Genomic DNA, 17,911 nt, shown 5'->3' with positions numbered 1-17,911 from the left:
CGCTGTCTTTTGAGCCATCAATTCCCTTATTAACTACTTCTTGGTCAAAGAAACCAAAATGCTAACCCTCCTATCGAACACTGAATTAATTAAAGCGTCCTCCACATTTGCAGCAAGCCTTGCGAATAACTTGTCAATTATTGCATCTCCAAAATGATTGCAGATCATTGGCTCTATAACAGCTCTGATGGTATTTGCAATATTTTTCCCCATTTGCGTATAAATGTTGAAACCAAAGTCTTTGTTACGGAGCATCTCATTTGTATTTATAGGATCGGCATCCACTTCGAAAACTTGTAGATCAGTAATTTCAAATGATCCTTCCCTCTCCGCAATCTCAGCCACTTCTTCTTTGCAAGGTGTATAAAAAGGAAGGTTGAATGAATCCACATCTCTCTCTTCTACAGCTCCCTGCAATTCATAATTAAGTTAGTTTATTGCGTTCAACTAATCATAGAAATAGAGTAAATGGATCATCTGGCACCTGCGCAACCAAATCAAGAAGTGATTTAGCAACAAGCTCCCAGCCATAGTCTTCGTTGGAGGGGTCGACATTTTTCCTAGCCATAAAGGTTAGCACCATACGGCCTTGGGATATAATTTCTTTGGAGCGCAAGCTTAGAAAATTTGTGAAGTCTTTCTGAAATTGGTCGGCATATTCTTGGAAAACATTGGGAGGACTTGATCTTGCCATGTATACGTTTCCCTTATTGTTCTCTAGCCCAACTGGGAGCTAATGACAAGATCAAAACTAAATGAGATTAAAATAGATTCTTTACTAGATCAAAGAGAAGGATTTTGGTCAAGTGACCGACCTGTGTTAGCCAATGAAGCGCATACGAAGAATTGACAAAGTGGAGGCTTCTAGTTGCAAAGAGTCTGTCATAGAAAGAGCCTGCAACTCCTCCTATAAAACACCTTTCTTGCACCATATCTCCTTTCGTTTTCTTCATCCTCTCAATGAAATCAGGAACCGACCTAAACACAGAGTTGAAGTCATTGTCTGGGAGATCATTTAGAAGCACTTCAAACTCTGGAAATTTCAACTCTTCTCGCTTACATATCCCATGGATAGTGTCAATAACTTGAGATATAGTGTGGAAGGTGTTAGGTCCTGAAGAGCAACCCAAGTCTGCCACCTTTATACAAGCTGGAGCCATTTCCTTGAACATATCTCTAATGGATTCTTCAATGATTGGTGTTACCTTTGATATTACTGCTTTCTGCAAGCACAAAGAACTGGTTAGCATGATATTTTTTCAAAAAGAAAAAAACATCATAATGTAATAACGGACTTGGAAAACTGAATTATTAGCATAGCTAATTTCATGATCTGCTGCATTCATGCGAAGAACCTTTGCTTCTGCCATTTTGCTTCCTTAATTTCTTTACAAACTTACGTACTTTACTGTTTTCTGGTGAGTTTTCCTTAACATTCTGCTGTATATATATACATATGTGCATGCATGCATGAAACAATGATCATTGTTTAAACGCTGAAACTGTAGGGTTTTTCCCACATGGTTTTGTCATCAATTTTTAATTAGGTTCATTATGGTCAGATAAAATATTTCGACATACTTTGGAATGAGCTGTCCAATAAAGACTGAGTCAAGCTTCTTTACGAATAAGTTTGTTAACAACAAGAAAATGACGAAATCAATGGTTTAATAATAAGGAAAAGATGTCCGCCAGCCAAGGCAGACAATGTTTGGTAAGCCTGGAAACAAAATGAAGAAATGAAACATTAAAATTGGAAGAAATTAAAACGTGGGATATTTGTTTTATTTCTTCATATTTCCATGGTTTTCAGAACCGGACCGGTTAGCGAACCGGTCATGATATTGGTTCACTGGTTCAACCGGTCGTATCGGTCCGACCGGTCGGAATAACCGGACGACGTCATAATTATTTAAAAAATTAAATAAAATTACCAAAAATATTTAATAAAAGAAATTTTTTTATATCACAAGTCATATTCAAAGCAAGTCATAATATATCGAAGATGTTATCTTCCTGCTTCGAATAATCGGCCCTAAAAGCCATCTTTCGCGGGCGGATGATATAAATCAATTTTCACTGGGGAAAGAAGTTGCACTGGTTTGATAAAGCTAGGGGTTTTCCTTATTACATTTCGCCTCTTCATTGAATGATTAAATAGAGGTCGACATGAAAGAAAGTCATCCAGGGTTTGACCCAGGCGCGGAGGTTATTCAAAAGCCGGGGGTCCATAAGGATGAGGGATAGAAGTTGGACTGAAAAAGTTAAAAATCATAAAATCAACTGAAACAAAATGATTCAAATTAACTACAATATAATATTTAAGGTAAAACATATTAAATAATAAATATAATTAAAAAATAAATTTGGTGCTAAAAAAATATAACAAAATGATATTGTTTAGTTTAATTTTTTTAAAAACAATCCCACATGGCTAAGAAACATAAAAGAGCATCCCAAAAGTCTAAAGAGTAAAAATATGAGAACAAAACAATCTCACGTGGCTAAAAACCATAGAAGAGCATCCCAACTAACTTCTATAAATAATAGAGTTAATTTGGCATTCAAAATCATGAAGCCTTTTGGTGAGCATTGAGTGAACTATTCTTTCACTTCAATCAAGCTCGAATTTTAGGCTTCAATCGAGCTTCTAAATTTTTTTGAGTTCAACCCTTTTTGAGTTCAAGATTCAATATTATATTTCGAGTTCGAGTTGAACTTGATAATTTTTAGCTTGTGAGTTTGAGTCGAATTGAGCTTACTTTTAAAGTTTTCAAGTTTGAGTCGAGCTCAGCAATACTCGAGTTCGACTTGGCTCATTTAACAAACGAGGTCGTTTGGTTTAATTTTTTTTAAATAACAAAATTGGCGGTTTTCCCCCCTTTTTTTCGGTTTTTAGCCGGTTCGAACGGTTCAGCGGTTCAGGCCGGTTCACTAGTAGCGGTTCAACTAGTGTAGATTGAATCGGACTAAACAGCGGGTCCTGGTTGAACCGGCCGGTCCGGTCCGATTTTCAAAACACTGCATATTTCTTTAATACCAAATCAACCCCATTCCCCAGATAAATTCGTTTTCTTAATTATTTACGCACGTGGAGCCTTGGTGAACTATGAAAAAGTAATTTAAAATAATATAGGGTAAAATATAGTATTTTTCACTAAACTATGTCTAAGTTTATCTTGTTTCTGCCAACTATGAAAATTTATATTGTGATCACTCATGTCAATTCATTATCACTTTGCCCCTTTTATTATTATTCATAAGATCTTATGTTTTTCATCAATGGCCTCGCATTTCTTAAGTCGCTCCTTCTCAGCCCTCCTTGACGTCGTATTGTTTTTTAGGTCCCCTCTTCAATTTAGGTGTCAGAAAAAATTGCATGGGGAATAATCTTATAAACATGATACTTTAATTTCAGTCCTGCTATTATTAATGTATTCTTGAAGCATTCTAGGACATTGTGTAAGGAACAGAGAAAAACCTAATTATGATGCATTTTCCACAAACATTCCCAATGGTATGAGAACTATATGCTCATAAGCATAGAAATTCTAAACTTCTGAGGTGACAACTACATTTATAAACCCTCAAGCCACTGTCGTTTAAAACTAGTTGTCGTTAAAGTTGTAACAAATTTTAACTTTGATAGATTCATGATTAGGCTGGACATTTCTATGTTAAAAAACATAGTGCAAAGCTGTAAAATGATGCAATTGAGGATCCATGTTTTAACTTTGATGTAATATGGAAGCTAAAAGTCCCTCCTCGTATCCAAAGTTTTCTTTCAATGATGATCATCAACCGAGTTCCGACCAAGGCGGTTTTATTATGGAGGTAATTTATTTGGATACTTTGATGTGCTGCTGCCCATGGTGTGATTTAGTAACAAAGAGTGACGATAATCTCTTTGTGGATTTTGGATTCACTAAGCTATTACGGTCTAGTGTTTTCGAATGGTGGAATTTATCTTGAAAGGCCTCTTTATCAATTAGAGACTTGTGTAATTTATGTTTTAACGTTTCTTTGTTAAGGTTATTTGGAAGTATGCGGCTTATTAATTTTAGTGTTAATGAACATAGATTGACATACATATAACATGTCATACATAAATCATCATATCATTATAAAATTCACATTTGAGAATGTCAAAGGGATTAAAAGTCCATTTATGTATTTTCAGTCACTTTTTAAAAACTCACCTAGTCAGATATATCATTTTTGGCCATTAACAACTCTAGCAAGTGTACCATGCCTTATTAATTATTTATGACTAGTACAAATTGACAAATACACACAAGCTAAGTTTTAGGCATCTCAAGTCCCATTACATGCTTGAACATCTACTTAAATATGAACATCAACATACCAATTATGCATCGCATTGTCTTCTTTTCGATTTAGTACAATATAATGTTTACTAAGAAGAAAACAATGATGAAATCAATGAAGGGCACGCATCTCATTGTCTTATTTTATGTTCTTTTGAACAACTTTCTTTTTTTAAGGACTTGTTAATGTGCAATACGAAAAATAAGTGAAAGATGTTGTCATTCAAATACTTGAATTCAAATTATGGTGTAATTCTTGAAGAATATGTTGTTTTCATTGTAGTTTTTGGTATAAATTCTATCCCTATAGGGTATTCTAATACTTGATTGCGAAGACTGAAAATCTTAATAGGCAAATGAAACATATTTTGAGGATAAACCTACATATACCATGGGAGGGTTACTGTTACCCCAAACTTTTTGGTCCAATGGTATTTTGGTCCCTATTAGTTTAAATTTTATCCAAGCTAAACCTTAACCTTAATAATTTTTCGATTTAAATACTCAATAGGTCCTTAATTTGTTAAGCTAAACATCCTATCCCTTCTTGGTATTTGATCCTAATTTCGTCTGGAAGCTATAAACAAAACTAATATTTAGGAACTCTAATTCGATTATTTCTTATTCTAGATATTTTGATTCTTGGTTGATATTTTGAGATATTTTAGGTTTTAAGTTCATTCAAGTTGCAACCAGTCGAAATAACTTATACAACAAATCAAAACTTACAAAGGTAATGCATGACTGATAAATGTGAGTATAAAGAGTACAAACCAGTGAATATAATTAAAGAATAAAAATAAGAAAGCTTGGATACATCATTGTACGGCATATTGAGAGTGGGAGAAATGTTGAAATGGTATATATAAGGTCTAGTTGTTTCAGAAGTCCATTCATAATTGATTTGCAGTCATTTATTAATTCATTTTGATATATTATAAAGAGAGAAACAATACAACATCCAACCACACATTAAAACTTGAACATATTCAAAAGTTTTAATTGAGAAACGCCTTATTATCCGCTGTCTTTTGAGCCATCAATTCCCTTATTAACTACTTCTTGGTCAAAGAAACCAAAATGCTAACCCTCCTATCGAACACTGAATTAATTAAAGCGTCCTCCACATTTGCAGCAAGCCTTGCGAATAACTTGTCAATTATTGCATCTCCAAAATGATTGCAGATCATTGGCTCTATAACAGCTCTGATGGTATTTGCAATATTTTTCCCCATTTGCGTATAAATGTTGAAACCAAAGTCTTTGTTACGGAGCATCTCATTTGTATTTATAGGATCGGCATCCACTTCGAAAACTTGTAGATCAGTAATTTCAAATGATCCTTCCCTCTCCGCAATCTCAGCCACTTCTTCTTTGCAAGGTGTATAAAAAGGAAGGTTGAATGAATCCACATCTCTCTCTTCTACAACTCCCTGCAATTCATAATTAAGTTAGTTTATTGCGTTCAACTAATCATAGAAATAGAGTAAATGGATCATCTGGCACCTGCGCAACCAAATCAAGAAGTGATTTAGCAACAAGCTCCCAGCCATAGTCTTCGTTGGAGGGGTCGACATTTTTCCTAGCCATAAAGGTTAGCACCATACGGCCTTGGGATATAATTTCTTTGGAGCGCAAGCTTAGAAAATTTGTGAAGTCTTTCTGAAATTGGTCGGCATATGCATGGAAAACATTGGGAGGACTTGATCTTGCCATGTATACGTTTCCCTTATTGTTCTCTAGCCCAACTGGGAGCTAATGACAAGATCAAAGCTAAATGAGATTAAAATAGATTCTTTACTAGATCAAAGAGAAGGATTTTGGTCAAGTGACCGACCTGTGTTAGCCAATGAAGCGCATACGAAGAATTGACAAAGTGGAGGCTTCTAGTTGCAAAGAGTCTTTCATAGAAAGAGCCCGCAACTCCTCCTATAAAACACCTTTCTTGCACCATATCTCCTTTCGTTTTCTTCATCTCAATGAAATCAGGAACCGACCTAAACACAGAGTTGAAGTCATTGTCTGGGAGATCATTTAGAAGCACTTCAAACTCTGGAAATTTCAACTCTTGTCGCTTACATATCCCATGGATAGTGTCAATAACTTGAGATATAGTGTGGAAGGTGTTAGGTCCTGAAGAGCAACCCAAGTCTGCCACCTTTATACAAGCTGGAGCCATTTCCTTGAACATATCTCTAATGGATTCTTCAATGATTGGTGTTACCTTTGATATTACTGCTTTCTGCAAGCACAAAGAACTGGTTAGCATGATATTTTTTCAAAAAGAGAAAAACATCATAATGTAATAACGGACTTGGAAAACTGAATTATTAGCATAGCTAATTTCATGATCTGCTGCATTCATGCGAAGAACCTTTGCTTCTGCCATTTTGCTTCCTTAATTTCTTTACAAACTTACGTACTTTACTGTTTTCTGGTGAGTTTTCCTTAACATTCTGCTGTATATATATACATATGTGCATGCATGCATGAAACAATGATCATTGTTTAAACGCTGAAACTGTAGGGTTTTTCCCACATGGTTTTGTCATCAATTTGTAATTAGGTTCATTATGGTCAGATAAAATATTTCGACATACTTTGGAATGAGCTGTCCAATAAAGACTGAGTCAAGCTTCTTTACGAAAAAGTTTGTTAACAACAAGAAAATGACGAAATCAATGGTTTAATAATAAGGAAAAGATGTCCGCCAGCTAAGGCAGACAATGTTTGGTAAGCCTGGAAACAAAATGAAGAAATGAAACATTAAAATTGGAAGAAATTAAAACGTGGGATATCTATTTTATTTCTTCATATTTCCATGGTTTTCAGAACCGGACCGTTTAGCGAACCGGTCATGCTACCGATTCACTGGTTCAACCGGTGAATTTATATTGTGATCACTCATGTCAATTCATTATCACTTTGCCCCTTTTATTATTATTCATCAGATCTTATGTTTTTCATCAATGGCCTCGCATTTCTTAAGTCTCTCATTCTCAGCCCTCCTTGACGTCGTATTGTTTTTTAGGTCCCCTCTTCAATTTAGGAGTCAGATAAAACTGCATGGGGAATAATCTTATAAACATGATACTTTAATTTCAGTCTTGCTATTATTAATGTATTCTAGGACATAGTGTAAGGAACAAAGAAAAACTTAATTATGATGCATTTTCCACAAACATTCCCAATGGTATGAGAACTATATGCTCATAAGCATAGAAATTCTAAACTTCTGAGGTGACAACTACATTTATTAAACCTCAGGCCACTGTTGTTTAAAACTAGTTGTCGTTAAAGTTGTAACGAACTTTAACTTTGATAGATTCATGATTAGGCTGGACATTTCTATGTGAAAAAACATAGTGCAATGATGGTAAATGATGCAATTGAGGATCCATGTTTTAACTTTGATGTAATATTGATACATGCACCAGAGTCCATAATACATGCTTCTTTGGACTAATGTTTCTACTCGAACCTATTAGAAGAATAAAGTCTCGAAGATTCAAAGCATATCTATTCGGTAAGCATAATGTGAATGAATTATTAAACTATTCTAATGTTGCTCCCTTTAATGTTTCAGATTCGAGGTCGAATCTTTTTGAAGAAAGGGGGAGGATGATACATGCATCACAAGGTTCACATCAAAGGAAGAAGTAATAACTCTTCCAAATGATCCACTCGTCCAAGCTTTGGAAAAGAAGATCAGAACAGCAGCAGACTTGCGACGACTTTTTGAATGGGATCCTGATCTTATTTGGTCGACATGTCTCTTGAGATACAACCGTCTGTCTCTTATCTTTCCAACGGTTCTTGAATCGCATCAATCCGATATCGCTAACTCAATATATGGTCATTTTACTGAAGACGGTGCATGCAGGAAATCCTATACGGGATTAATACGTTATTTTGTAAATATTACGAATTTTCAATATTTATATTGATTATTTGTAATATAACTTAATATAGGATGATGCATTATCTTTTAGGATTAGATTTATTATTTTATTAGGAATTAAGGTTGGGTTAAAATATTATCTTTAGTTATTTTATTAGGAATTAGAGTTAAGACATGTTTAGTTTATTATTATTTTATTCATTAGTTATTTAGGACCTTTAGAACTCAGCCCCTATATAAAGGAGGCTTCATTCTACTTTGTAAATCAGATTTATTTGATTAATAATACAACGAGAGTTCGTTTTTGCAAGTGCTGATTGCCTTGTGCCTTCGAAGCTTCTTCTCCTGGAGTTCTTTCAAGTTCTTGTGAGGGAGATTAATCTTCACACTCCAATTTTCCTTTTCATCGCGACTAGGAGGGTTGGTTAGAGCCATTTATCGTGTTTGCCTTTTCATTGCGACTAGGAGGGCTCGATAGGACACTTATCCATCTATTTTTCCATAAATCCATCCGCACCATCAATCATCTTTTACCGTTCACCTTCATAAGGGAGATCTTTTGATTTCTTTATTATCTTATTTCATCTTTCATTTATTTATCTTTTGTTTATTTTATTCTAATCATGTTGTCTTGATTCCAACACATAAAAGAAACCCTAAACAATCCTAGCGATTGCCGCCACCTTCCCATATTCATCACCTTTGTTCTTCATCGAGTCTAGAGCTTTTCTAGGTTTGATTCTTCAACAAGAGCAACGTTCATCAATCCGCCACCGCTTCCCTATCAATTGGTATCAGATTTGGGCCGATTCTTGGAGAGAAACAAGCAATCTTGCTTGTTCTTGCACACAAAACCGTCAAGGTACCCCAACGAAGCTAGTTCACAAACGATTCAGCGTTTCAGGTTCTTTTTATTTAATTTTAATTTAGATTTAAATCCTTCTTGTTAGTTTGCTATTTTTTTTCAAAAAAAAAAGGCAAAAAAAAAGGCAAAAAAAAAAGGCAAAAAAAAGCCAAAATTTCAAAAAATTTCAAACGAAGGTATTTAGGGCTGATTTTATCCATATATTATATTCATTCTAAGAGTAATCCCCAGTCCAAATTTGATCCCAATCGGAGTTCATTGAAGCCTTCAAATACATCATTCAAGTTTCATCGGCAGATTCGGTTTAGAATCTTGTCGAATTTCTTGAAAATTTTACAGGAGGAATTTCGTGGTGAAAATTTCCAGATTGAAACTTCATATATTGGAGATCATTCAAACAAAATATCAGAATTTTTCGAGATCAAGAATAACTTCGAAAAAAGTGATCAAGAAAAACTGATTATTTGAGGACTCACCGTTCAACATAGTCTAGTGGATACTACTAAAGGTATTTGGTTCTGAAATTTTACAGGTGGTTTCTTGACGCATCGAAAGACATTCAAGAAATTTTTCATAATTTTTGGACACCGGTAACCCCCACAAAAACGTTGCTCAAGTTGATCCGGCGTTTTCTAGGTTTTCTGGTTTGGTCCCTTTTTCTTTGACTCTTAGTGCTTTAGGTTCTTTTGTTTTTCCTTGTTATTGTTCTTTTGCATTATCTAACACATTATCTTCTTTGTGTTAGTAGGACTAAAGAGTTTGCATACTTCTTCCTTCTTTGCATTCTCGTTCTCTTGGAGTCTAACCTTTGTTTGGCCTCTTAGAGCTTTTAGGTTTTTCTTATCGCCTTTGCTAGTAATCAAACTCCGATACGAACTGTGAAAGACTACTTGGTAAAGTGAGTTTTAAAGAGTACAAGATAGGCTTACTTGCCTCTCGTTGTGTTACTTTCTTGGAGTGACTTGTGAGGTTTCTTGCTTTGTTGAATTTATTTTATTTTCATTTTACTTTAAAATTTTCTTTTGAGTGTTATGATTTCAGAATGGGCGACACTAACAACAAGACACTTACGGCTATCTTAGCCACACTTGCCCGACTCACGACTCAAGTTGAAAGATTTGATGAAATCGTGAGAGAATGAAAAGAACCACAACTGGATCTACCAAACCAGAATCCAAGACCAAACAATGCTGAACTTTTGGTACCCGAGGAAGAACAACCACGTTTCCAAGGACCCAAACTCTTTACAAAACCAAAGTTCACGATCCCGTCTTTCAAAGGAGACAACGATCCAGATAGGTACATCGAATGGGAAGGAAAAGTTGATCTCATGTTCGCATACCATGACTGTCCCCAAGCTAAACAAGTTCACCTCATCACCATACAATTTGAAGGATATGCTCGAACTTGGTGGATGCAAACAAGGAAAAAGATCCAGAACTTCCAAATTCCAACAATCACTTCTTGGACCGACCTCAAACAAACCATGAGGAACCGATTCCTACCGACACATTATACACGAGAAGTTAAACAACGACTACACCGACTTCGACAAGGTAGAAGTTCAGTTGAAGATTACTACAAGGAGATGCAGTCCTTACTCAATAGGGCTAACATAACTGAAAAAGAAGAAGTCACCGTGTCAAGATTCGTCGTCGGCTTAAACTCAAACATCACTGATCTTCTTGATCTACAAGGGTACGAAAACCTTGAAGATACACTAAAGAAAGCAATGACAATCGAAGCACAAATCCAAAGGAGATCTCGAATCAGTGAACATTACCAAGGTACTTCATCCTCTTACCAAAGTAATCCTTCAAATCCTTCCTCATCTTCTACTCCATCTTCTCTGAAAAAGCCAATAGATGACAAACCTGACAATGAGAAAGAACAACCAGCAAAGAATGACACACTTCCAGCCCCTAAAGATCAAATTTGTGAGGAGGTAGGGAAATCAAAAAAAGAAAAAGTTGAGAAAGAGGCAAAAGAAAAAGAGGTCACTAGTTACAAAAGACAAAAGCATAATGACCCATGGGAGGTGAGTGAACCTAATTGTGAGAAGAAAAGAGTGGCTCAAAATCTACGTGTGAGCACAAAATAATTGAGAGAGAACCTTCTTTACAAACAACCTTTCATCCTTGTTCGCTTTAGAGAATCAATTGTTTCGATTTCTAACATTAACAAGGATTTGCCTAGTGTGTTTTCATCTTTGTTACAGGCTTTTCGAGAAGAATTAGGGGTGATCCACCTGACGGATTACCACTGGAAAAAGGAAAACAACACCAAACCAATCTAATTCAAGGTTCCATCATACCTCGTCAAACATATAATCTCGAAGAAACCAAAGAGTTAGATTTGTTACAAAAAGGCTATATCCATGAAAGCCTTAGTCGTAACGTCATCTTAATGACGAAACATGACTTGAACAACTCCACATGCTTTATAGTTCATGCACAGGGAATCCATGTAAATGATGAGAAAGTAAAAGCAACACGAGACTGGCCCACACCATCTTCCATCGCCAAGAGTTGTCGAATAGTGCTAGGTGACCCTCCTGACGGGTTACCACCTGAAAGCCCTAATCACTATGCCATACCAATGAAGAGTCACGATTTACGAGAGTCCAAAGGTAAATATTTTATTACTCATTTTAATGACATTGTAACGTACTTCTTCTCCTTCTTACAAGGTAAGTCTCGTGAAGTTGTCATCCATACTAAACACAACTCCTTTAAGTGCGTAACATACCGAGGTAAGCAAAACATAGTAGACGATACACTACCACGAAGGTATACTCTTACCTATCAAACTCATACTACTATTCCGAGAATTGAACATATCAAAGATATATATCACGATAACTCGGATATTTTTGATATTTCTACCCATATATTTAAAACTGCTTTTAATGAGCTTTATCTTGTATATGAGTTTCCTTGCTAAACAGGTTATACAGTCCACAAATCTCCTCCTGGGAATCATTAATTCATGAACCACACTTAGGAGACTTATGGGATTACGTTAACAAACCAGTTGACATGGTTTTTAAACACTCATTCTCGCCACACACGAATAAAACCATGGAGAAATTATCTGAAATAATCATACAGAAAGCCAACAGTGACCGGCGCCATGTTGAAATTCAACCAAAACATCAGATTACAAGAGTTGTATGCAAAAGAGGATTTCAAGACTACAAGAAATCAGTTCCTACAAAGAAGAAACCTCGACTAAAACGCATAAAGACACCTCACAATGATCCTGGTAAATGTTTCACAAGTTTTTATTTCAACACATCTAATTCTCTTTCTTTTGGATTTTCATATTCGAGGACGAATCCTTTTGAGGAGTGGGGGAATGATACATGCACCAGAGTCCATAATACATGCTTCTTTGGACTAATGTTTCTACTCGAACCTATTAGAAGAACAAAGTCTCGAAGATTCAAAGCATATCTATTCGGTAAGCATAATGTGAATGAATTATTAAACTATTCTAATGTTGCTCCCTTTAATGTTTCAGATTCGAGGTCGAATCTTTTTGAAGAAAGGGAGGATGATACATGCATCACAAGGTTCACATCAAAGGAAGAAGTAATAACTCTTCCAAATGATCCACTCGTCCAAGCTTTGGAAAAGAAGATCAGAACAGCAGCAGACTTGCGACGACTTTTTGAATAGGATCCTGATCTTATTTGGTCAACATGTCTCTTGAGATACAACCGTCTGTCTCTTATCTTTCCTACGGTTCTTGAATCGCATCAATCCGATATCGGGAACTCAAGATATGGTCATTTTACTGAAGACGGTGCATGCAGGAAATCCTATACGGGATTAATACGTTATTTTGTAAATATTACGAATTTTCAATATTTATATTGATTATTTGTAATATAACTTAATATAGGATGATGCATTATCTTTTAGGATTAGATTTATTATTTTATTAGGAATTAAGGTTGGGTTAAAATATTATCTTTAGTTATTTTATTAGGAATTAGAGTTAAGACATGTTTAGTTTATTATTATTTTATTCATTAGTTATTTAGGACCTTTAGAACTCAGCCCCTATATAAAGGAGGCTTCATTCTACTTTGTAAATCAGATTTCTTTGATTAATAATACAACGAGAGTTCGTTTTTGCAAGTGCTGATTGCCTTGTGCCTTCGAAGCTTCTTCTCCTGGAGTTCTTTCAAGTTCTTGTGAGGGAGATTAATCTTCACACTCCAATTTGCCTTTTCATCGCGACTAGGAGGGTTTGTTAGAGCCATTTATCGTGTTTGCATTTTCATTGCGACTAGGAGGGCTCGATAGGACACTTATCCATCTATTTTTCCATAAATCCATCCGCACCATCAATCATCTTTACCGTTCACCTTCATAAGGGAGATCTTTTGATTTCTTTATTATCTTATTTCATCTTTCATTTATTTATCTTTTGTTTATTTTATTCTAATCGTGTTGTCTTGATTCCAGCACATAAAAGAAACCCTAAACAATCCTAGCGATTGCCGCCACCTTCCCATATTCATCACCTTTGTTCTTCATCGAGTCTAGAGCTTTTCTAGGTTTGATTCTTCAACAAGAGCAACGTTCATCAATCCGCCACCGCTTCCCTATCAAATATGGAAGCTAAAAGTCCCTCCTCGCATCCAAAGTTTTCTTTCAATGATGATCATCAACCGGGTTCCGACCAAGGCGGTTTTGTTATAGAGGTGATTTATTTGGATACTTTGATGTGCTGCTGCCCATGGTGTGATTTAGTAACGAAGAGTGACGATAATCTCTTTGTGGCTTTTGGATTCACTAAGCTATTACGGTCCAGTGTTTTCGAATGGTGAAATTTATCTTGAAAGGCCTCTTTATCAATTAGAGACTTGTGTAATTTATGTTTTAAAGTTTCTTTGTTAAGGTTATTTAGAAGTATGCGGCTTATTAATTTTAGTGTTTGTCCGCTCTTTGTGAGTACTATAAAATGAGTGCGGATGTGTGTGCAAGTATAAACAATCGAACAAGTAATACAGTGATAAGTGAGTATCGTCTCCACAGGGAATTGGGGAAATCAAATAGGTTTGTCAAGGCACTTTACTTTGTCACCTAAGTAAAGTTAGTGATGGTATATACAAATGACAATGATGTGGCAATGTGGAATGACTGATGTGGAAATGGATGATGGCAGTGAGGTAGCAATTGATTATGTTGTGGCAAAGTGGATGGAAATGTCGTGGCAAATTAAATTGTGTTAAGTGCAAACAAATGGAAATGTCAAGGAAAAATAAAATATAAAAACTGGAATTAATATATAGTACTTTGGTTTTCTCACACGATAAACTTCTATGGGAATGAGTGATAGGAGTCATCGGGAAAATCTAAGTCTACTTCACCAAATGATATTTTTTCTATGCCCAGCCTGCCCGACAGAGTCTACTAAGGTGTCCTATGCTATCTCTAGTAAGGGATTCGACAGATTAAAGATGCCTTGGCAAAACTGATTGGTGTAAACCCCTGCAGTGATCCTTTTGGTTTGGATAACATGATATGTCTCGGCAATACCTTTTTGCGGTAGCATTAACATCTAACCTATCGTTCTTACACAATTTCTTTTAGTCAAATGAAATCCTATCCTTATCTCTAAGGTGGATTAGGCCTAGTTACTACCTAAAACCCCTTTTTTATATAGTTCATCCCTAGTTTCTCTTGAACACTAAGGATAAATTACCAAGGCATTCTCTCGAACCCTCAAGATCTCCTAAGGAAAGGTTACTCTCATAGCTCCTACAACCTTAAAGCATTAAGTTTCATAAACAAAACAGGTTAAAGCATATCAAAACAACCATTCATTGAAATACAAACATAAACATCCAAGTGAACTCCCACCAAATAGGATTAGTTCATGGTGGGGTTCAAAATACACAAGCACAAAGCAAGTATCATTTGTTCCTGACAACCCAATAACAAAATATGAAAGAAAAGAACAAAAGGGGAGGAGAGAAAGCCTTCAACGTGCACTGCCCAATGCTTCCCTCGGCCACCAAGAACTGCTCCGAGCAAACTGGCTCCTCTCGGATGCTCAGGATGCCACTCCCTCAGGCTTTTCAAGGAGAAATGCCATGGCAAGTAGGATATACGAAGAAAGATTAGACCTTCTCTCTCTAACTTTTTAAGCTCAAATATGGGTGGAACCAAAGTCTCTAACATTATGGCTTCATCCTCTATTTATAGGGGAAAATTAACCCTTGAACTAAGAGTTGACTTTCCCAAACCATGGTTAACTCATTTGGGAGTCGGGCAAGACAGGTGATGATATAGCCTGGGTAGCTGGCATGAGTGGCTGACATAATCCCGTTGCATGCGTCTAAGGACAGACAGGATCTGTAGGGTCAGGCGGCGTCATCAGCAGAACCGCCGGTTACAGTACCAGTCCCTCCAGGCGGATCTTCGAGGTGGATTTCTTGGGCAGAGCTCTCGGACAGTTGGATACAGATGGCTTCAAAAATATCTTCTCGCACTTTAAGTACTTTCAAAATGCCAGTCGAACTTGCCATTTTTCTTTAGCTCAGCAATCTCCTTATGTCACGACATTCTCTGTAAAAATAAAATGACACGGCAAATCGAAATTCACCACATATAACTAAATACTTCTAAATGCATCTATATGTTCCTAAATGAGCCTTTATACATTCAATAACTTAAGTTAAAAGGTCCTAAAATGTGACCTTTTACGGAGTTATCATACCCCAAACTTAAGCTATTGCTTGTCCTCAAGCAATGGATAGTGATAAGTAAAAACAAAATACCATGACAGGTTCAGAAGCAGAATAATCTTATGGGATAAAATTTCAGCCCTCAGCACAAATGGTTTCAACATGCTAGACTAGGTTTGAAATCTAGTAATGTCCCCTACGACAAGATTCTTTGTGTGGGTGTGTGCATGTTGTATCCAGTCCATGCTTAACAAAATTAAAAATTTTCTACGCAAGCTTTCTTAATTTGCCGTGACATTTTCAAAATTAGCTCCCACATTTCCTTTCTTTTATTAGTTCTGCTACAAGGGGAGTCAGCCCATCACTCTACGATCCCACACTCTAGGTGAAAGTGAGCATACCTTCAACCCCCGAGCTAGTCAGGTAGAGTCATCCCGTGACATCTTTCATTCACTCATATGCCATGGCATAGCAGAGTATCCCTCTATAGATATACCTAGGCATTTATTTATAACTTCAAACTTTTTTTTAAACATATAAACGGGGCTTTCAACAGTCAAAGTTTTATGCCCCGACATTTTAAGAATTCTCCTATAAAAAATTTCTAAATTTCTCAAGCATGGAAAACATACAATCGTGTAATCAAGGGTTTCAAAGAAGCAAGTCCTAGAGTTGGTTCTATCATCCTCAACCAGTCATGAACATTCTATCCTAGTCATCAAATTCATCATCATCGGGCATCCTTAACTACTTCCAGAAAACTATTCAGGCAATTACTAATGTCATGGCATTTTTAATTTACTGATACTATCATGCAATGATGCGGAAACCCTACTTCCCCCAAACTTGAGAGAAGAATTGTCCTCAATGCTTACTAAGACTAAGAAAAATGAAAACTTCATTCTATGAATGCAATGCAAATGCAAGGTACATTGGCTTTAAGCAGGTGGTGGTGCAGCGGTCGCGCGGCGAGTGCACTTTCTTAGCTTGGCGGGGCTAGAATGTTCAGAGTCAGATGCGAGTGTGGCGGGAGGAGTGCTAGGTCCTTCTAGAACGGTTGGGAGCGGGGGCTCCTGATACGGAGATGCCTTCCTAAGGCGACGTCAGCTCCTATGTAAAAGAGCTTGTCGTGGCATCTCGGATTGTGACTATTCGGTTGACTCGGTGGGATGGGGTACTTCAGGGTGCTCTTCTTCTATTGGTGCAGCCGGTTGTGGTATATCAGGGTGTTCTATCGCTAAGGGTTCAACATGTTGGGCAGATTCCAGACGATGAGCGAGTTGGAGGTTGGCTTCTTGATCGGCATCGGGCGACACAACATGGACGGGATCAGGGTCATCAGGCTCTTCAGCTTCAGCAGGCTCTTCAGCTTCAGCAGGCTCTTCAGCTTCAGCAGGCTGGGGACTCTCTGTATCGTGCGATTGAGGGGCATCGGTATTGGTAGGACGAGGTATTTTTGTAGATGCCTCGGCATCCTCATTCGGTGGCACGAGGATGTCAGGGATAGGAATGGTAAAGTTTGTGTGTGGGAGGAATTCCATCAGGCGCTGGTGAGAAATTCATCTCGTCCTTTGGCATAGGCGAAATATCTCATTAGTTTTTCGAACAGTTGCCCGACATGCTCTTGAGTGCGCCGGACCGCCTGCTCCAGGGCGTTTGAAGTTGCCCTGGCATGTGGAAATGATGTAGCGCGAGATATAGTTACCCTTTTTCCTTCCCTTTGGCTTCTTTGTGACCCAACAACAGAGGGTTTTTTGCTTTGGTGATTCCAGTAATACCCGATAAAATCTCATCAAACATTTCTTCAGGGACCTTCTTTTTACGGCATAAGGCAGTGATGAGATTTGGAAATACCAGGGCACTTGCAGGTCGCTTCAGGCACAAATGAGCCTGCTCCACGATAATTTTCCCTACATCGATGGCTCGCCCGAATATGATTGAATGCAACAAGAGCATCCGCTGGCAGGACATTATGGTGTTATGGGAAGTGGGTAAGAGTTTGTGCTTCATGAAATGATTCCACAACTTCACTTGTGAAAGTAGCCTTTCCCGGTCCACAGTCTTGCGGCTCATTTGCTGACCATTCCATTGCGTGTCGGGAAAATAGAGGTCTT

At 37.0% G+C, this 17,911-nt stretch overlaps 3 protein-coding genes across 3 annotated transcripts; all 3 read right to left on the bottom strand.

Annotated features, from left to right (window-relative positions):
- Window positions 1–3: 3 nt before the first annotated feature.
- On the bottom strand, window positions 4–1,404 carry LOC120206925 (salicylate/benzoate carboxyl methyltransferase-like). Its single transcript, XM_039206491.1, has 4 exons — window positions 1,296–1,404; window positions 816–1,223; window positions 485–733; window positions 4–411 (listed from the first exon to the last, which is right to left on the bottom strand). The coding sequence occupies exons 1-4, from the start codon at window positions 1,368–1,370 to the stop codon at window positions 34–36; spliced, it is 1,110 nt and encodes a 369-aa protein (XP_039062422.1). The 5' UTR covers window positions 1,371–1,404; the 3' UTR covers window positions 4–33.
- A 3,946-nt stretch (window positions 1,405–5,350) lies between these two features.
- LOC120206936 (salicylate/benzoate carboxyl methyltransferase-like) lies at window positions 5,351–6,751 on the bottom strand. The gene is made up of 4 exons (XM_039206497.1): window positions 6,643–6,751; window positions 6,166–6,570; window positions 5,835–6,083; window positions 5,351–5,761 (listed from the first exon to the last, which is right to left on the bottom strand). The coding sequence occupies exons 1-4, from the start codon at window positions 6,715–6,717 to the stop codon at window positions 5,384–5,386; spliced, it is 1,107 nt and encodes a 368-aa protein (XP_039062428.1). The 5' UTR covers window positions 6,718–6,751; the 3' UTR covers window positions 5,351–5,383.
- A 10,194-nt stretch (window positions 6,752–16,945) lies between these two features.
- On the bottom strand, window positions 16,946–17,338 carry LOC120207573 (cornifin-A-like). The gene has a single exon (XM_039207002.1). The coding sequence runs from the start codon at window positions 17,336–17,338 to the stop codon at window positions 16,946–16,948; it is 393 nt and encodes a 130-aa protein (XP_039062933.1).
- Between the last annotated feature and the right edge of the window lie 573 nt (window positions 17,339–17,911).

Source organism: Hibiscus syriacus, unplaced genomic scaffold, assembly GCF_006381635.1.
Source record: "Hibiscus syriacus cultivar Baekdansim isolate YM2019G1 unplaced genomic scaffold, ASM638163v2 tig00000477_pilon, whole genome shotgun sequence".
NCBI lineage: Eukaryota > Viridiplantae > Streptophyta > Magnoliopsida > Malvales > Malvaceae > Hibiscus > Hibiscus syriacus.
The sequence above is the reverse complement of the archived record's forward strand: the minus strand, read 5'-3'. Positions and strand labels throughout refer to the sequence as shown.